The sequence below is a fragment of the Dermacentor variabilis genome, chromosome 5 (assembly GCF_050947875.1).
Source record: "Dermacentor variabilis isolate Ectoservices chromosome 5, ASM5094787v1, whole genome shotgun sequence".
NCBI lineage: Eukaryota > Metazoa > Arthropoda > Arachnida > Ixodida > Ixodidae > Dermacentor > Dermacentor variabilis.
The window spans coordinates 53,259,161-53,275,608 of record NC_134572.1 but is presented as its reverse complement, the minus strand read 5'-3'; the positions used below and the strand labels follow the sequence as shown (position 1 = coordinate 53,275,608).

Here is a 16,448-nt window from a genome sequence, read left to right as displayed (position 1 = left end):
TTCTCTTCACATTAAGGTGAATCCTAGACCTCACTAAGCTATGATCACTGCACTCTACCCTACTTATAACTTCTACATCCTGCACTATGCTGGGATCAGCAGAAAGTATGAAGCCAATTTCTTTTCTTGTTTCACCATTAGGGCTTTTCCAGGTCCACTTTCTGTTGCTAGGCTTCCTGGAAAAGGTGTTCATTATTCAAAGCTTATTCCTTTCTGCGAATTCTACCAGCATCTTTCCTCTAGCGTTCCTAGAATCGACGCCATAGTTGCCAATTTCTTGATCACTAGCCTGCTTTTTCTGCACTTTTGCATTGAAGTCACCCATATCAATCTTTTAATTACATTTTTACGTTTATTTGCATTTATTGCATTTATTTTTTTACATAGAACACGTGCTTCACTGTGAAATGCAATTGACATTGTGTACAGTGGCGTAGTAACGGGGGAGGGGGGCTGTGGGCCCCGGGTGCCATGTGCCAGGTGGTGTTGGGGGGTGTCATATGTATGAAGACCCCTCTCCTTCAGCCGGCTTGATTGGGAGTAAATGGTAAAGAATGCTCGGGTAAGCAGCAGCCCGAACTCATGTACCCGATTTACCAGATGTTTAGTGCCGCAGAATTGTCGGGTGCACCTTTATCAGCAACTTACATAATAATTGCACAGATGTGCGGGCTAAAAAATTAATTCGCTATGTGGGCGCTAAATTACTCTCCTTAGCGGAACGTTTCATGTGCGATGCACTCATGTCTCAGAGCAATGCACAGTATGGCAGTATTTGTGCGTCGTCAGTGTGTATACACTGTTCCATTTGTCTGTTTTTTATCCTTTGTATTAGTATTGTATCAGTTTCGTAGTGTTGAATAAAAACACTGTCTTCTAGCCATAGCTAACCGTCTCTTTGGCATTTTGTTGTTGTCATGGTAGCGTCCCACAGGGCGGCATATTGAGCCCTATTCTCTTTAGCTTACTGTGGTCGGCCTTGCTGAAATATTACCCAAGGCAATTCCCCTATCACTGTACGCTACAACTCACCTATCAAAATACGCTCATGATATTTGTCTTTGGTCTACTGCGGGGAATCGTGCGAGCAATAATTCAGCGGGCAGCTAGCCGAACTTGTTCGTATCTCCGCAAACAAGGCCTTAGTGTATCCACCGAAAAATGCGCGTTAATCGCGTTTACGTGCACACCTAAGTCTCACCGATACTAAGGTGTGATTATTGGCAGGAACCTTTCATGGTGCCCCAACTGGATCCACCTGAAACGGAGAGTAATTTCGACCGCACATATAAGGAGGTTCCTGTGCGAAAAAACCTGGACCACGTTGGTGCAGTCCATTCTGCAGCTTTATAGAACACTGGTTTTGGGCTTTTACGATACAGCTTGCCGCTTTTGGCGAACGCATGTAAAACAAACATTCGTACCCTCTAAAGTTTGCAAGGCCAGACTATACGGACATGTCTTGGGACTACCACGATGCGCCTCGACTCACGCAAGAATCCTGATTGCTAGAGATTACTTGGTTCCAACATTTATAACGATTGACAACCTTAGAGCACACATTCGACATCTGTGTCGCGTACCTAGTCACTATATTGCTCCTTTGCCAGCACAAAGTCCTCAAGCCACATTTTTCACATTTGTTGCGACACATCAAAGCTACCGTCCTTCGGGCTTTACACCAGCAGCAAAATCACTGTTACCTCTGTTGTTCCTACGACAAACACAAGTACGCCTCACGATTCCGGGAATAACGAAGAAGACCCGTCATTCAACAGTGGCTCTACGTCAGTTCACACTGTCTTTACTGATCGAGGCATATGAACAAAGAAGGGACATTTGCAGCAATAGATCTGTCTCAGCTGCCAGCTCCACAGGTCACAATAACGTTCAAAGTGTCCCATATAATAACTTCTACGACAACAGAACTTGCCGCTCTAAGTAGCGCTGTAGTAGCGCTCTAAGTAGCGCACAAGCCAAACGTCGAAAGTGGGTCGTTTTTCGTGACTTCAAGGTAGCCCTTCAGAGTCTTCAGTCAGCCTTACGACGCGAAACCCATGAACAACTGGTGTTTGAGACCATAGAGGTTATCCACCAAGCCCCCATAAACGAGCATGACGTCATCTTCCATTGGCTTCCGGAGTACTGTGGTATCGTCGGAAATTACCTTGCTGATGATGCCACCCGGTCAGTCCACAAAGAAACCCTGACACTTCCTATACCTGATCAAGGAGAGACGCTACGAGGGGTCTTCGTTTATTTGCTCAATCCAAGACTGAAACGTTGTGGAACACACCGATTTTCTACAACTCCCGTCTGCACCGGCTGGATCCAAATTCAAGCTGCAGATTCCATCGAACTTCTCCCGCCGTGATGCAACTTTACTGTGCCACCTCTTGTGAGGGTGGTTTTTTACGAAAGCCTACTCATTCCTTATTCGAACGTCCGACACACCGACCTGTGACTCGTGCAAATGTGAAGAGATGATCGAGCACGTGCTGTGGTTTTGTAATTTTGCACGTGCTGTGTTTTGTTAAACCGATTAGATAGCAGACCATTTCCAGAGACACATTCTCGGGCCATGGCCCCACGCGTCGCAGGCTTAGAAAGCGACGCAGGCACTGCTACGTTTCATGAAATCGACTGGCCTCAGTGACCGATTATAGGCGTGAAGTTATGAAAAACCGCACGTATTCACACTGATAGTACCTCCTTCCGTCACTCTCCTTTCTTTTCTTCCTTTATACCCCTGTCCCCGTGTACGGTAACAAACCGGGCGTGCGTCTGTTTGACCTTCCTACCTTTCCTTGCTTCTTTTCCTCCTCCTCCTCCTCCTCCTCCTCCTCCTCCTCCTCCTCCTCCTCTTGTTGTTGTTGTGTGACTTCATGTCACAAATACAGTGTCCTTTCAGCTGCATCGAGTTTTAATAAAGGGTGGGATAATTGTGTAGCAGGCGTAAATTCTGGCGGCAAGTAGCACGGAGGTCTTACAATAATTGTGGTGTCTGCACCGGCCGCAAGTGCAATTGACAATTCCTGGCATCAGAAAGAAAGCTGGAGCGCTGTTGCAAGCTTTGAAACAAGCAACTTTGGAACACATTCAGAATGTGCAGATTCCGACAACATGTCTACACAGATGGTTCGGTAAAACTCACCAGCTCTCCTGCTGCAGTCAACATCCCGGTGAAATCTGAAGAAATCAAATTAAAACGTTCATGTGTGACCACATCGATGGGTTCAGAACTTGCGGCACTCCCTGCTGCACTTGATTTCATTAATCAGGAACCACTACAACAAAGCAGAGTCTTTAGTGACTCCAAGGCAGCCATACAAAGCGACTGCAAGGCAGCCATGACTTCAGTGCATACAAAGCCCAATGCGCCGCAGACCCAATGAACACCCGTCCTCAGAAATTCGACACATATATCATCGCATCCACGACAAGGGACACAACATAATCTTTAAATGGCTTCCAGGACACTGCACCCTTAGCGGGAATGACCACGCCGACGAAGTCACCCGATCTGCACATGAAAGTGGTCAACGTGTCTTGATTCCGCTGTCGCGAACAAACGCTGTCGCTTGGCTGCGATTGATGCCCCGTGAATGTACTTTGCCCCTGTGGGACTCGAACGTTTTAACCATGTCTCGTTTGCGTTCGTTGTCTCCGGACATACGGATGCACCTTCCGCCTGGGTTAACACGACGTGAACAGACCATTCTGTACAGTCTGTGGCTAGGCGTTGCGTTTACAACTTATATGCTTTCCTTATTGGAATGGCCAACAGCCCCTCGTGCGACACATGCAACAGCGATGAGACGCTGGCACATATTATCTGTGTCTGCCCGCGATATTTTGCCAAGCGGCAAGTGCTGTGCACAGTACTGGAACAGTTGGACAATTGTCCACTATCAGAAGTCAGAGTTTTAGATCAGTGCTCCCAAAAAGCATCCGCGCTGAAGGCCTTGCTCGCGTTATTGAGGTTTCTGCGGTCTACGAGGCTAAACGATAGACATTAAGAATGCCACCCCCTACCGCTCGGTAGTGTACGCGGTTTGTTCGTGCCCGTCTCTCTTCCAATCTGCCCCTTCCGCTCTCACTCTTTATCCCCCTTAACCCTTCCCCAGTGCAGGGTAGACAACCGGAACTACCTCTGGTTAACCTCCCTGCCTTTCTATGCTGGCTTCTCTCGCTCTTTTACAAAAAGGTGAAATTTGTGAGGATATTTCTCATATTCTTGGAAGTTGTGTATTTGCGCCCACTAGGAACTGGGTATCGCGCCAAATATGGCAGATAATTAATAATGACATATTAAATAACTGCTTAATTAACAATTATAGAGGAAACATTGCAATTCGGGAATTCAGGAACCAAAGTCACATTATTAACTCAAAAACTTCTCTAAAAAAATTGTCTTGGGTGCTAGAGCCTGCAGCCTTTTGGCACTGTGGGTGGCCCAGTATGGCAGTACCGAAAGAAATATGAAACAGTGCACCGATGACGTACATATCGCCGCCTTCTCGTTTCTTTTGCATGGTGATGCCAGGAATCGACGCGGAGCGTGCTATATACCGTTTCCAATTTGGTGGCGGTACTGCCGCTCGGATGATCACGTTTGCTGATAGCAGCAAATAAAGAAAGGCTTTATCGATCAGAATGGGGAGAACTTGTAATTGTCATAGCACTGACGCCCGCGCAGCAAGCAAGCAGGTGGCGTTTTCGTATAGGGTGCGGAGATCAGCGTCATTGACGCGCTATTTTATTTTCTTTTGGGTTCAGGACTGGCCACAGCCAAAATACTGCACGCCGTAGTGCCTACCACTATCTTCGTGAAGTTGTTGTTGGGCAATTTATGACTGTCGGGCTTCAATTTTGCAAATGCAGTATTGCCTCTAAATTTGCAAATCAAAACTATCTGTACTGGCTACTAAGCCTTACAGTCGGACAGCAGATCGGCAAATGCGCTTATCAGAAGTTATCAGTGCAGCACCTTGTGTTATTTGGTGCAGAAAATGAAACAGCCTCTGCACCTGCTACATTAGCGATCGTAGGGAACGAAAGCGAAGGGGGGGAGTGACCGAAGATTTATGGGCCCCGGGTGCCAGATGACTTAGCTATGACACTGGTTGTCTAGCTCATTTCTTTAGAAATGGTTTTAGGTGCAAAAAGTAAGATGCGGACAAAAGAATAAAAGACACGGACAGGGGCACACTAGCAACTAATTTTTATTGTTCACGATGCTTCACTTACATACACTCGGGCATGTGAACAGGAACATACACGGATGAGATCACACGAGATACAGACCAAACCTAATCATATCCTATCAGCCAGGAAGCTAAACTCATTATCGTGAAGACATAATGACGGAACGCTGATACACTGGACACCAAACTTTCTTATATACATCGCCTCTGCTAGCTCCCGTACCACCGTATTATTACTTTTTCGTAATACGCATGTGTTTTCCAGCAAAAGTTTACACGTGCACACTTTGCAGTGATACGGCAAATGCAAGCCTGTCCCATTCTTGATTGTTAGAGCATGCTCTCCCAGGGGGTCATTTATACAACGCCCAGTTTGGCCGATGTATACGTTGCCGCAGTCTAACGGAATCTTATGCACGATGCCAGCGGAACATGTTTTCAAGAAACACTTTACATGGTTCTTTACACACTCGGCCCTTTTAGCGAAAGACAGGCGCGCACAAATGTGAGAAAGTTTCCGAGGAGTGGTACAGACTTAACAGACTATGCCGCCACCTCACCCGGGGCTCTTTACACACTCGGCCCTTTTAGCGGAAGACAGGTGCGCACAAATGTGAGAAAGTTTCGGAGAAGTGGTACAGACTTAACAGACAGACTATGCCGCCACCTCACCCGGGGCTTACCCGGAAGGAGGCAGTGTTATACAGGCAATTACAGACGGGGTCCCTGCTCACCCCGGCGCTAGCTAAGCACGTGTGTCCGAGCGTGTACGCAAGTGACGTGTGTAGACTGTGCGCTAAGGAGAGAGACACCGCGGCTCACATCCTTTGGGACTGTAGTATAAATCCAGGAGAAGCCAGCGAGAAGACGACGATCCCGCCGCAGCTAGAGGCTGCAACGAGGACCTATGACCAAGATACACAACTCAAGGCCGTCCAGCAGGTCTCGGCGGCTCTAGAGAGGCAGCGACCTCGCGAAACCGAGGAGAAGGGGGGACAGCACCCCCAGGAAGGGGGCGGCGGCCCTCTCAGGTCCGCGGAAGTAGCGAGGAACCAAGACCTCGAGGAGCACAATGCACGAGACTGACGTAGTGGCCGCGTCGCGGTAAAAGCTTGTCCTCCCTGCGTGGAGGGAGCCTAACCGACTCTGCAGGCATTTTCACTAAAGTTGTTATCTCTCTCTCTCTCTCTCCGAGGAGTCGAAAACACTACCATTACATATTACCTAGGAGCAACATTCTTTAACGAATGAGCAACTTTCTGTATATACGGAATGAAAACAGGACGCGTTTCCCGTTTTTTTTTCGGATTCCTCTGAAGCATTGTTAGACTTACGCCGAAATTTCTTCAACAAAGCTTCGCTCACCGAAACTAACAAAGAAGCAGGGAAGCCCACCGAGCCAAGCCTAGACACCTGCAAATTAAAGCTTTCCTGAATGACGTGGGGACAAATCCTAGTTAGAGACAACTGTCAGCTAGTAATGGCAATAACTCCTTTTGCTGTTTTCGAATGGGCGGAATGAAACGGCAAGAATTATTTCTGTGCACTGGGGCGGTACATCCAACAAACATGGTTTTCTTGAAGGGTGAGATGAAGGTCTAAAAATTGCAGCTTATTAAAAGTAGGGAGCTCATGGGTAAACTTGAGTCCTTGCCCAAGCACTTTAAGAGTGTGCAAAAGGGTCTTATTTCTTGCGCCTAAAACCATTCCTAAAAGCCATGCACCAACTAGCACGGTAGCAGACGTTACTAAACTAGCTCATTCTTCTTATCGTCTGGAACTTTTTCAAGAGTGCGCCCGTTCGTTCAGCGACGCACTGCTCTCTCTCTCGCAACAGAAGCCTCCCAGTGGTCCTTGACACATGCATAGAAAGTAGATAAGCGTCTCAGCGGCGAAGCCGTCCCTGCTCACGTGTTTTGATAAGAAGTCTTGGCATTACAAGAAAAGGCAAAAGCCTACAGCTGTTTTATCTCTTCTGAGAGCTGTCACCCAGACAAGTACGAGGCAAACGTACTAAACTGAGGTGGGTATCCATACGTACTTGATGAGTGCAACATAACAGCACGCACAACAGGACCCTCGTCCCAGCGTTTCCCTAAACGTTGTCAGCGACCACGTGAGTATTGTTTGTTGCTTAACCATGTAGCACTAAAATACTCTCAAGGCACGAACAGGTGGCAGTGCGATGAAGCCGAAAACGACATACATATTGGGCCTATTGATTGGATTTAGCAGGCCAAATCAGCACTAAGTCTGCAACTTGCCTTATCTGATAACGAATTTCGCGATAAAAGAAAGATACAAGTGGCCATTTAGCAGGAAATTTGAGAGAAATGTGTTAGCATTGCGTCGCACCTGTTTGAGTTCCCGGATCGATTATTCAAGTCGCCTTCGCCAGATTGCAAAGTATTCAGGAGCTCACTCGGTTGCTATACCACGTGACCGGCTTCGCAGACAGACTTCTTAGGAGCTAGGTTTGACGCTGGCAAAGAATACACGCTTTCAGAGCTTGAGAACGGAGAGTCGGCTGACTTTATTCGAAAGCAAAAGCAGGTTTTCTGGGTAGCTGTGTAGGCATCCCAGTCAGGGCAGCTGCCTCTGTTCCAAGGAAGAGCAGGGATTAATGATCCCCAAGGCAAGGGGAACCAGCTTTCCGAGAAGCGGGGACAATGTCGGGACGGATGGTCGCTACACTTTTATTCTTTTTGACACTCGTAGGCATTTTAAAATAATCAAGGTCAGCCTAGATAAGAAAAGTTTCACAGTGAATTGCAGCAACTAAGCCGGCTAAGGCACTAGTAGTAGCAGCACTAGTCATCAGGCAGCCAACGACTTATTCCTGACCATATGAGAAGCAAAACACTGCGAGCCATCGTAACACACCTTCTCTCTATGTCGCTGTCTTTCCAGAAACGTCAACACGCCGCTACGGGAAGCAAGTATGCAGTGATATTCTGAAGGCAGCTTACGCATGTGTTTGTCTGGAAGGTGCGAGATTCCGAGCATGTGCGTCTGCAGCGGTATTGGCCGTTTGAGGCCCATTGCGTGTACCAGCGGGCTTAATCTTTCAAGCTCGGAAAGACACGTTTATGTATCACGTATTCAGCAGCAGAAAGTTACATCGGGAATTTGTCATGTTGTTCCACAATTTTTTCCCTGACACTTTTCATCAAATTATACCATTTGAGAAGTTCACTATTTATTTAGACTAATTATCTTATTATGCGGGATGCGAAAAATAATCTGAGTATCTCCAAGCCACGGCAAACAGTACCTTGGTTCTGTCCAACTACGAGGCATTGGCATATTTATTTTTAAATCTTGGTCCAAGATGGTTTAGATATCTTGCACAAATGAGTGCCAGTTCCGCACCACCACCACTGACGTGTAAGAAGCTTTTAAGTTCAAGAACAGATTGCCATAGCTCTTATTCATTTTTTTCTTTCTATGCCACATATTTCGAAATACCACGTTTACTTAGCAGTGCTACGTGAAAAGAAACTTGTCCAACTTGTTTCAGCGTTCCTTCTTTCAATAAATAGAGAAACTCTGGCTAATCAGGCATTTTATCTCGCTCTCTCTCTTTAAGTCTAGAGGAAAAACCTGGCACAAACTACAGCTGCCTCAAGTATTCGCTCGACGGAAGAAGGTCGAACAGGAGGACGGGGCTTGGTTGGCACCGTTTCAGCATTCCTCGCCACTTACCCCCCCACCCCTCCTCAGCACAATTACCATATCCGACGCTCTTCCATAAGCAAAAAGTTTGCGTCGCTGACGAAACGTTACATGCATATGAACAAAAATGTGGGCTTGTGAAACCACTGAAAGTCAACAGAGTGGCCCAATGCTCGATGCACTATAGGAGCCGCGAGAAATAGGCAATATGACATGACGCTACTGTACCTTTGTTCATTCCACCGTCCGCTCCCTAATTAAGGACATAGACGTAACGTACGTCGGACGCCATGGCTTACCGCTGGAAACTTTTTTTTTTCTTGTCAACCGTAAGGCAAGTGCAGTTGAAGAAAATTAACTAGTTACTGACATTTTGTTATTTAGTGACAACAGCAAGTCAAACTCCTTCTAGTTCATTGGTTCAACTTTACGAGTAACTCTTTTCAGTCAAGGCTAAAGATTCATGATTCAATTTTGGTTAGTGGAGAAGTGTATTCCCAATAAACATGTTTTATTCGTCTTAGTACATGAGCGATATCCGATACTCTGTTATATTGATGTTTTTTGTTTTTTAGGGATTAATTCTGTTTATATTATTTGTAGCGCAACAGGACATTTGCGCAGCGTCTACTGAAACTAGCGAGAACTCACCGATGCGTAGTATTACATGGTTGTAGTTTGCAGCGGATGAGAGCTGAGCACAACTCTTCAAATTCCTTCGCCATTTCACGGCTTCAGCGTCATCTGACTAGAACTAATATTCGGCGACTAAAATGAAATAGTGTGCTCAGAGAGAACGCGACAAGTGCGACCGCTGGAGTAATCACGACGCATTGCGCAACTCTTTCTCTCTCCTTCTCTTCTCCCCGCTCTCCCCTTGCAGACCGGCAGCTCCTGCCAGCCGAGATCAGTTCCAAAATAGCCATGGAACTGACGACGCAAGGCCAGCGGAGTAAGTAGACTTTCGTGTTTCTCTGCTCCCGCAACGCTTCCAATTTCTGACTTCGCGCAGTCGCATTTTATCTCAATCGGGGGGAAACCAGACAAAACACACAACTCAAGAAAAATATTATTGTATATTTTCGCCTTGTCTGGTTTGGCGGCACTCCTATATTATTATGCTTTTGACTCCGTATACCTTCTCTCAATTTAAGCGCCAAGTTGAGTTCTGAAAGTTCAAGGTTGCACCGCAATTTGATTGAAGTGCAATTACTTTGCCTCCCATACGTTTCTCGGTGATTCTTAACTGCTTGGAAAAATTTCTTCCCTAATCGGCCTTTGAGATGACGCAAAAATAAAAAAGTGTGTTTACAAATACGGGCATCAGGAATTAGCGAGTACCGTTATGAAACATTGCGACTAATAAATTAGACGGGAAGAGCAGTGCTCCATTCCAGTAGAAGTCGGGACGCCACGTAAATTCAATGAGCGTACACGATGGGTGTATAAGAGCCGGTACTGTGTTCGCAACACACTCTGCCGCACTGACATTCATTCCGCGCACGTACGCTGAAACACTGGAGGCTGTCGCTTTTCCTGCGCTTTAATATATATCACAGTAAACGTTTTAATGCCTTTGTGGAATATATAAAGTGTGCTCAGTTGTCCATTGGCAAGCCACCTCCACCCCACCCCCCCTCCCACCGTTTAAGGGGTAAGATCTAATCGGTGGGAACCAACAAAATTTTCTTGTTTGCCGATTTTCGGGGCCATGTACATATGACAATAGTGTCACGTGGTACTGACGGTACTGACACACAGTAGCAAAACTGTGAATGGCGAAACCAACCTTTTCATTGGGCGAACCTGTGCCCGGAAAAAGAGGCTGTACGCTCAAAGCACAGGGATAGCAGCGGCGAACACAATCCCAATCGTCGAAATTGTGATCAGCGGGTCAATTTCGTCGGCTTTTATAGATGAGTCATCGAATGTTCCAAAGTCATCGCTGGTGCTCGGTTGTCCTCTCAGAAAGTACTACACAATTCGCGTCGCGCATACAATCAGATTACACAAGGTCCGTTGACAACAGACAGCGTATAGAACCATTGATAACGTTCGAGAAACTTCCGATACATGCGGGCGCGTCCTGCACTGAGCGATAACATTTGTCAGACGGGGAAAAGTGGTCATCCGAGAAAACAAGTGCGCCTGTCAATAGCTGTGACATAGGACATAAAATGTCCATTAGACTCATAAATTTGTCAACTACTCGCTTCCAGGAATGCTAATAAAAATTTGGAGGGTGCTTAAGCTTCGTTTTTAAGGGTGGAACGCGATAGCATTCACAGTTCCCTGACTGCTTCTCACGCATCCCGGCAACTATAGCGTATATAACGGTAATTTTTACCGGGAAACTCTCGCGGCAATGCACGAAGGCGGGTTTTCTGGTAAAAATGCGGCTTCTTGCGTGGGCCGAGATGCGGCGGAGGCGAGCGCCATCTGGAAGTCTTTCGAGGAAACAGGCGTACACTCCGAAATAATCGCGCGCCAGTGCGCGCAAATGACGGACGCCACGGCCGGTCACTGAATGGTATAAACGCTGGAAAAGGGCTTTCTTTGAGTTCTCGCGTAACAGAATTAAGTTTCCTAGTATATTCAAATTTCAATCCGATACTATCATGTCTGTAGGTTGTGTGTGTGTGTCGTACTTTGCGATTTTACTACGTATTTTAGCTTTAGAAATTCAATTAGCGCAGTAACTTCCTTGCACCACGTGAAAGGCCTAGGTATGGGTGGTTCGAAAATCTTTTTGCCGAAACGACGTCCGACACCAACGCGGCACGCCGACGCCGAATTTCCTGCGAGGCGGGGCCCTTAACGCTATTGCGTTAACATTTATTTTCATCGTGATGCAGCGTTTTCATAAGGTACCATGAAGTTTTAATTCATTTGTGCACTCCCATCTTGTAAATTTTCATAAAACCTTTACTTTATTTGGTGGAACGCAATTGGTTACTGGTTCTAGTCCTTTCGTTTCTTTTATTTTTTTCTGTTATATAAGCGGCGAACACTATCATTCATATGTCTGAGCGGGGGCTTGCGACCCATATACTTTTTTTCTATTCAACCCAAAGTATGTTAGCGTTAAAAAGCTTTACAATATCAAGTCGTGGTGACAGCATATTAGCGTGCAGTCTGTGTGTTACTGCGTCTCAGAACGTGTAGTTGTTCACTTGTTCGCTTTGGATACGTTAACCCTGCAAACATAGCATGTTGGCAGATCGGGCGCACTCACAGCAGACACGCGCTGCTCATTCACTTGAAGGATACAGCGAATTCGCGTCTCACTCAATGATATGACTTCGCAAGTGAATGAACACCATTTGAATGACGAATCAAATGCGCTCAGGAGTGCTGTGCCAACGAGCTGGCGCCAAGCTAGAATAGCACGCAACTCTGTTTTTACTTGGCAGAATGACGAACATTCACTCAAGTGCTCACGTTCGTACTACGGCTCAGCTAGGAGCTTCGCGGTTCATTTTGGGCTTTACACATCAGAAACTCGCGCCGTGCACCGCATAGACTCAGTTTTCCGTCCATTGTCAGAGTATGCAAATTCACTGCCGGCAATCGTGTCGTAACTTGAACCAAGAATAAGTGAGTGAAAGAGAGAACGAGCCCTCGAGTTTCTGCGTTGGCCATTGTGTGTGACGATGGCGTGACAAAAGGTGTAACAAAGAACTTTGAAGCCGCAGGCCGTATTCATCGTGCCTTGTCCTGTATAGCCACTTCCAAGTGGTCAAAAATAAGAGCAAATGTTAAGGGTAGAAGAGGAGCTCAAAACACACTTATAGAACATTTACATAGACTTTGGCAGCTGACAATTAGTACTTGCAGGTGAACATAGCAGTCGTGTCGGGAAGGCGAGCAAATGAGTGTACAATGCGGTGACACTTGTCTTGCTACCGCCGGCATTCGGTAATAATGGCTTACAGGGTGCACTAATCTCTAAAAATATGGAAGTGAAAGGCCTCACCTGCTATATATGCCCTTAAGAGGAAGCTTTAGCTCGGGCCGAACTCCGACGCGGCCTATTCAAATACATATAAAACGCAAAAACGTTTTTATGAGATAACCCCTGGACCGATTTTGATGAAATTTGTCGCATTTGAAAGAGAAAGTTAAATTCTAGTGACTGTTGGAAGCGGAATTTCGATTTAGGGCTTGAATTTTCTTAAAACGATTTTCAAATATTTGACCGTTAGAAAAAAATAGAATCACGAAGTTTACAAATTCATAGCTTTGCATCAAGAACTGATATCGCAGTTCTATAAACGACATTCATTAGATCATTCAAAGCGGACAAATTCAATATGTCATTTTACATCTTACGTGAATTTGTTACGTTGGTTACAACGGTTTTGCAAAAGTTGTATTTCCCTATGATTAAATTTTTTTATATTCATGTGTAACATATCAATTTTGTCCGCTTTAGATGTACTATTAGATGCAATTCACAGAATTGTATTATCATTTTTAGTGGTTAAGTTACAGAGTTGTAAACTTGATAGTTTCGTTTTTTGAAAATTTCCGATTTTTGCCAATTTTTAATAAAAAATTGTCAATCTAACTCGAAAATTCGAAACAAACAGTCACTAGATTTTAAGTTTGTCTTTTAAATGCAACAAACCTCGTCAAATTTGGTGCAGTGGTTGCCGAGAAAAACGAATTCTCCTTTTACATGTATTTAGATAGGAGCACTCGAGCTAAAGCTTCCTCTTAACGACATGCGCTACCTTATCAGCTTCGCGCATCGTCGGGTGCACCTTGCGGTACAAAACGAACACGTCATGGATGTACGTATAAAGTACAAAGCACGTCTGGACATGCGAAGCGACGTCTTCTTGAGCAGCGTGGCGACGTCCCCAGGCTTGCCAAATACCTGCCGAAACTTTTCCTTGCACAGTGTCCAACTGTTCAGTTCTTCTTCACAGGTTTCAGAGCTAATCTTCGGTGCGCCTTTTAAGTAGAATATTAAATTGACCTGCATGAGCGTCGGGTGTCATCGGCTATGCAAGCTCACGCGCTCGTACGTCTGTAGCATGTCTCTCCGTTAATGCAGTCAGCGTCGTAAAAGGCACCTGTGTCTTGCGGCTGCGCTAAGGTTACGATTGGCACAGCATTTGATGAAGACTCGAGGTTATTCTTGCCTAGGATTGGCATTGGATACGCAATCAGGGGACGTCTGCTGCGGAGCACCGTTGTGTGTGGAGAAAACCCAGCACATCCACTAAAAATATCAAGGAAACAAGTATGATGTACACTATTTACAGAATATTTACAATGGAGTTCAGTAGCTGACAAGATGGTTGTTGTGCTTGTCCTGTGAACGTGTTAGTCACGCCCACTGTAGAGGATTGGCTAACACTCGAGTGGATAAGACCTGTTAAATACAGAAATTAGATGTCGCTTGAAAATTTCTGATGACTAATTCAATATGACAGAAGCAAACAAAAATTTACGTGGGCTGAATTGAAATGTAGTACAAAACATACATGATAAGAAAGCATGTTTAGTTGGGCTATTGATTTGAATCAGTAATAAATTCCTGGACAGTGGCGCAAACATCCCTGTGACTGTACCCAAGAGCCGAAGCTCCAAACGACAGGATACCGTGAATTGTCACATCTAGGCCAATCTTGTGGAAGGTAATTTCGAAGGCGTTTCTTTCGCAGTATAGTAAAGCGGCGGCACGACAAAAAGACGTGCTTTACAATTTCCTTCTCTTTGCAGAAAATGCGAAGATAGAAATTCCTCAGACTAGACCTGCGCAGGTAAAAATTTTGAGAGGGAATCCGACAGTTCAATTTGGTGAGGGATACTTAAAGCATGCGTATATTAAAAAATTCGCTACGCCAGCAATATAGAAGGTGACGATACACAAGAGAATCGGTTAACATGGGGTTGGGCAATGCTTGTTTAAAGGAGAACACTGTTCATGGAAGTGGAAATATTTATTTGAAGTTAAAATCGAATATTTCGGAAATACATTGCAGCAAAAAGTATTTCAATGCATTCAGAAGAAGCAGAGTTGTTGACACTCAAAGGTCACATTTGATCCCCTTCGCGGTGCTCCCTCTCCTTCTTTAATGTCTTGCATTGTGAAGGCTATGCGGCGGAGCGGGGCGTGCCCATAACGATCCGCCTTCTGAACGTAACCGTGGCGTGCAGTTTGAATTTGATTTCGGGTGTTCACGTATACGCTACTACGTCCGACTCTGGCGCCTGCGTAGCCCCAAATTCGGTTGTCCTCAGCGAGCCGCAGTAAGTTCAGCGAGCGGGATCGTCGCGGCACCTCGAGACGGCCCTAGAGTGCGCGTGCGCAGCGTTTGCAATGTGCACGATGGAGCTTGAGGGTTCGTTCATGTGGCCATGCTACGTCGTGTGGACCGGCTTCTTCGTGCACTAGCTTGACCGACGGATAGTATCCACATCCAACTTGCGCAATTTAAAGTGCTCTCAGTAGCTCAATACGAAGCAATGTCAGCCAAAGCGTCTATCCAGGAGCGGCCAGTAGTGAGCTTGCGCTGGGAAGCGTACGTGTGGTCTGTCCTTCAGTGTCGCGTGGTTGGAGGCTAGTGACTAATCAAAATTAGCCAGGCCCAATGGATGCGACACCGATAAGCAGTGTGGCCAAAGTTTAATTCCTGCGCGGGAGGCCGCAGCCGACCGTGAGCAGACGATGGTCGGCTTCTGCCGTTGGCTGGTAATCCTTGCCGAAATTCGAAACGCAGGTTTTCGCTCAATTTAGCCTGTTTAACGAACAGCGTCATAAATACACGCAGTAAGAGTATCCAGAAGATCACTGATCCAAACATCCTCCCTGATTAATATAATCTATCAGCCAATAGCGGCCGTCTATGGGAATCTTGCATACGACGACGTATGCAATCCGCTGGCAGCTTCGAAACAGGGAGGTGAAAGCCTCGTTTGAAAAGAAAGTGCTTGAGTAAAAGTTTCTTTCGCACTCTGCTTGTGATATCCACGTACGCTGAGGCTTTTTTACGGTGCCAGTAAGCTCGTTTACGGACATTGCATTTCTAAATAATTAGACAATTTGCGGCTCTGCAGAGGCCTGCGTCTTTAGTTCGTTACATTCGCAACTGTGTTCAAGCAGATTCATTTATTGATTTGATGTAGTCAGACCTGGTGTCTATGCCTACACAAACTCTCGCATACGACCTCCTTTGTTTATAGCCTTCAAACAAAACTCCCAGACCCCCATTAATGATGCCAGGATTTTCAATGGCGGCGTGCCACTGCGGAACCTGAATGGAAAGGAGAGTAATGGCACCACCCGCTTGGATGCCGATAGCATCGATGTGGAAAATGGCTGCAGTGTTCCTCTCAAGCCTGAAGGTCCTCGCAGCAGCGTCACACTGGAGTGGAAGAACGTTTCCTACGCCGTCAAACAAAGAAAAGGTACAATTTTGTTTTACCAAAGCCAGCTTGGGTTCGCTCAATGGCAGATTTTAGAGTTATTGAAATCCTTAAGATGGTGCTGCAGGGATTGGCCCTATAGAATTGTGTTGAAAGATTTGAAGTACATTCAACCATTATGTTCGC

The 16,448-nt window shown here is 45.9% G+C and overlaps 2 protein-coding genes across 7 annotated transcripts in view; one reads left to right on the top strand and one right to left on the bottom strand.

Moving 5' to 3' along the window:
- The window catches only part of LOC142582612 (uncharacterized), a 156,092-nt gene that overhangs the window by 110,320 nt on the left and 29,324 nt on the right, over positions 1-16,448 (bottom strand). Inside the window, exons 1-2 of one of the 5 annotated variants that reach the window (XM_075692505.1) lie at positions 9,534-9,769; positions 3,155-3,189 (exon numbers count right to left, since the gene is read on the bottom strand). The exons of 2 other annotated variants lie outside the window; for them this stretch is intronic. In XM_075692505.1, the coding sequence (XP_075548620.1) occupies positions 3,155-3,189; positions 9,534-9,607 (109 nt within the window). In that variant the 5' untranslated portion in view covers positions 9,608-9,769. Of the gene's footprint in view, positions 1-3,154; positions 3,190-9,533; positions 9,770-16,448 lie in introns of those variants that run through there. 2 more of the 5 variants (XM_075692509.1, XM_075692508.1) reach the window with 2 other exon arrangements.
- The window catches only part of LOC142582607 (ATP-binding cassette sub-family G member 1-like), a 41,754-nt gene continuing 35,071 nt past the window's right edge, over positions 9,766-16,448 (top strand). The window contains exons 1-2 of one of the 2 annotated variants that reach the window (XM_075692492.1): positions 9,766-9,834; positions 16,100-16,304. In XM_075692492.1, coding sequence (XP_075548607.1) covers positions 16,155-16,304 — 150 coding nt within the window. In that variant the 5' untranslated portion in view covers positions 9,766-9,834; positions 16,100-16,154. Of the gene's footprint in view, positions 9,835-16,079; positions 16,305-16,448 lie in introns of both variants that reach the window. The other variant, XM_075692491.1, reaches the window with a different exon arrangement.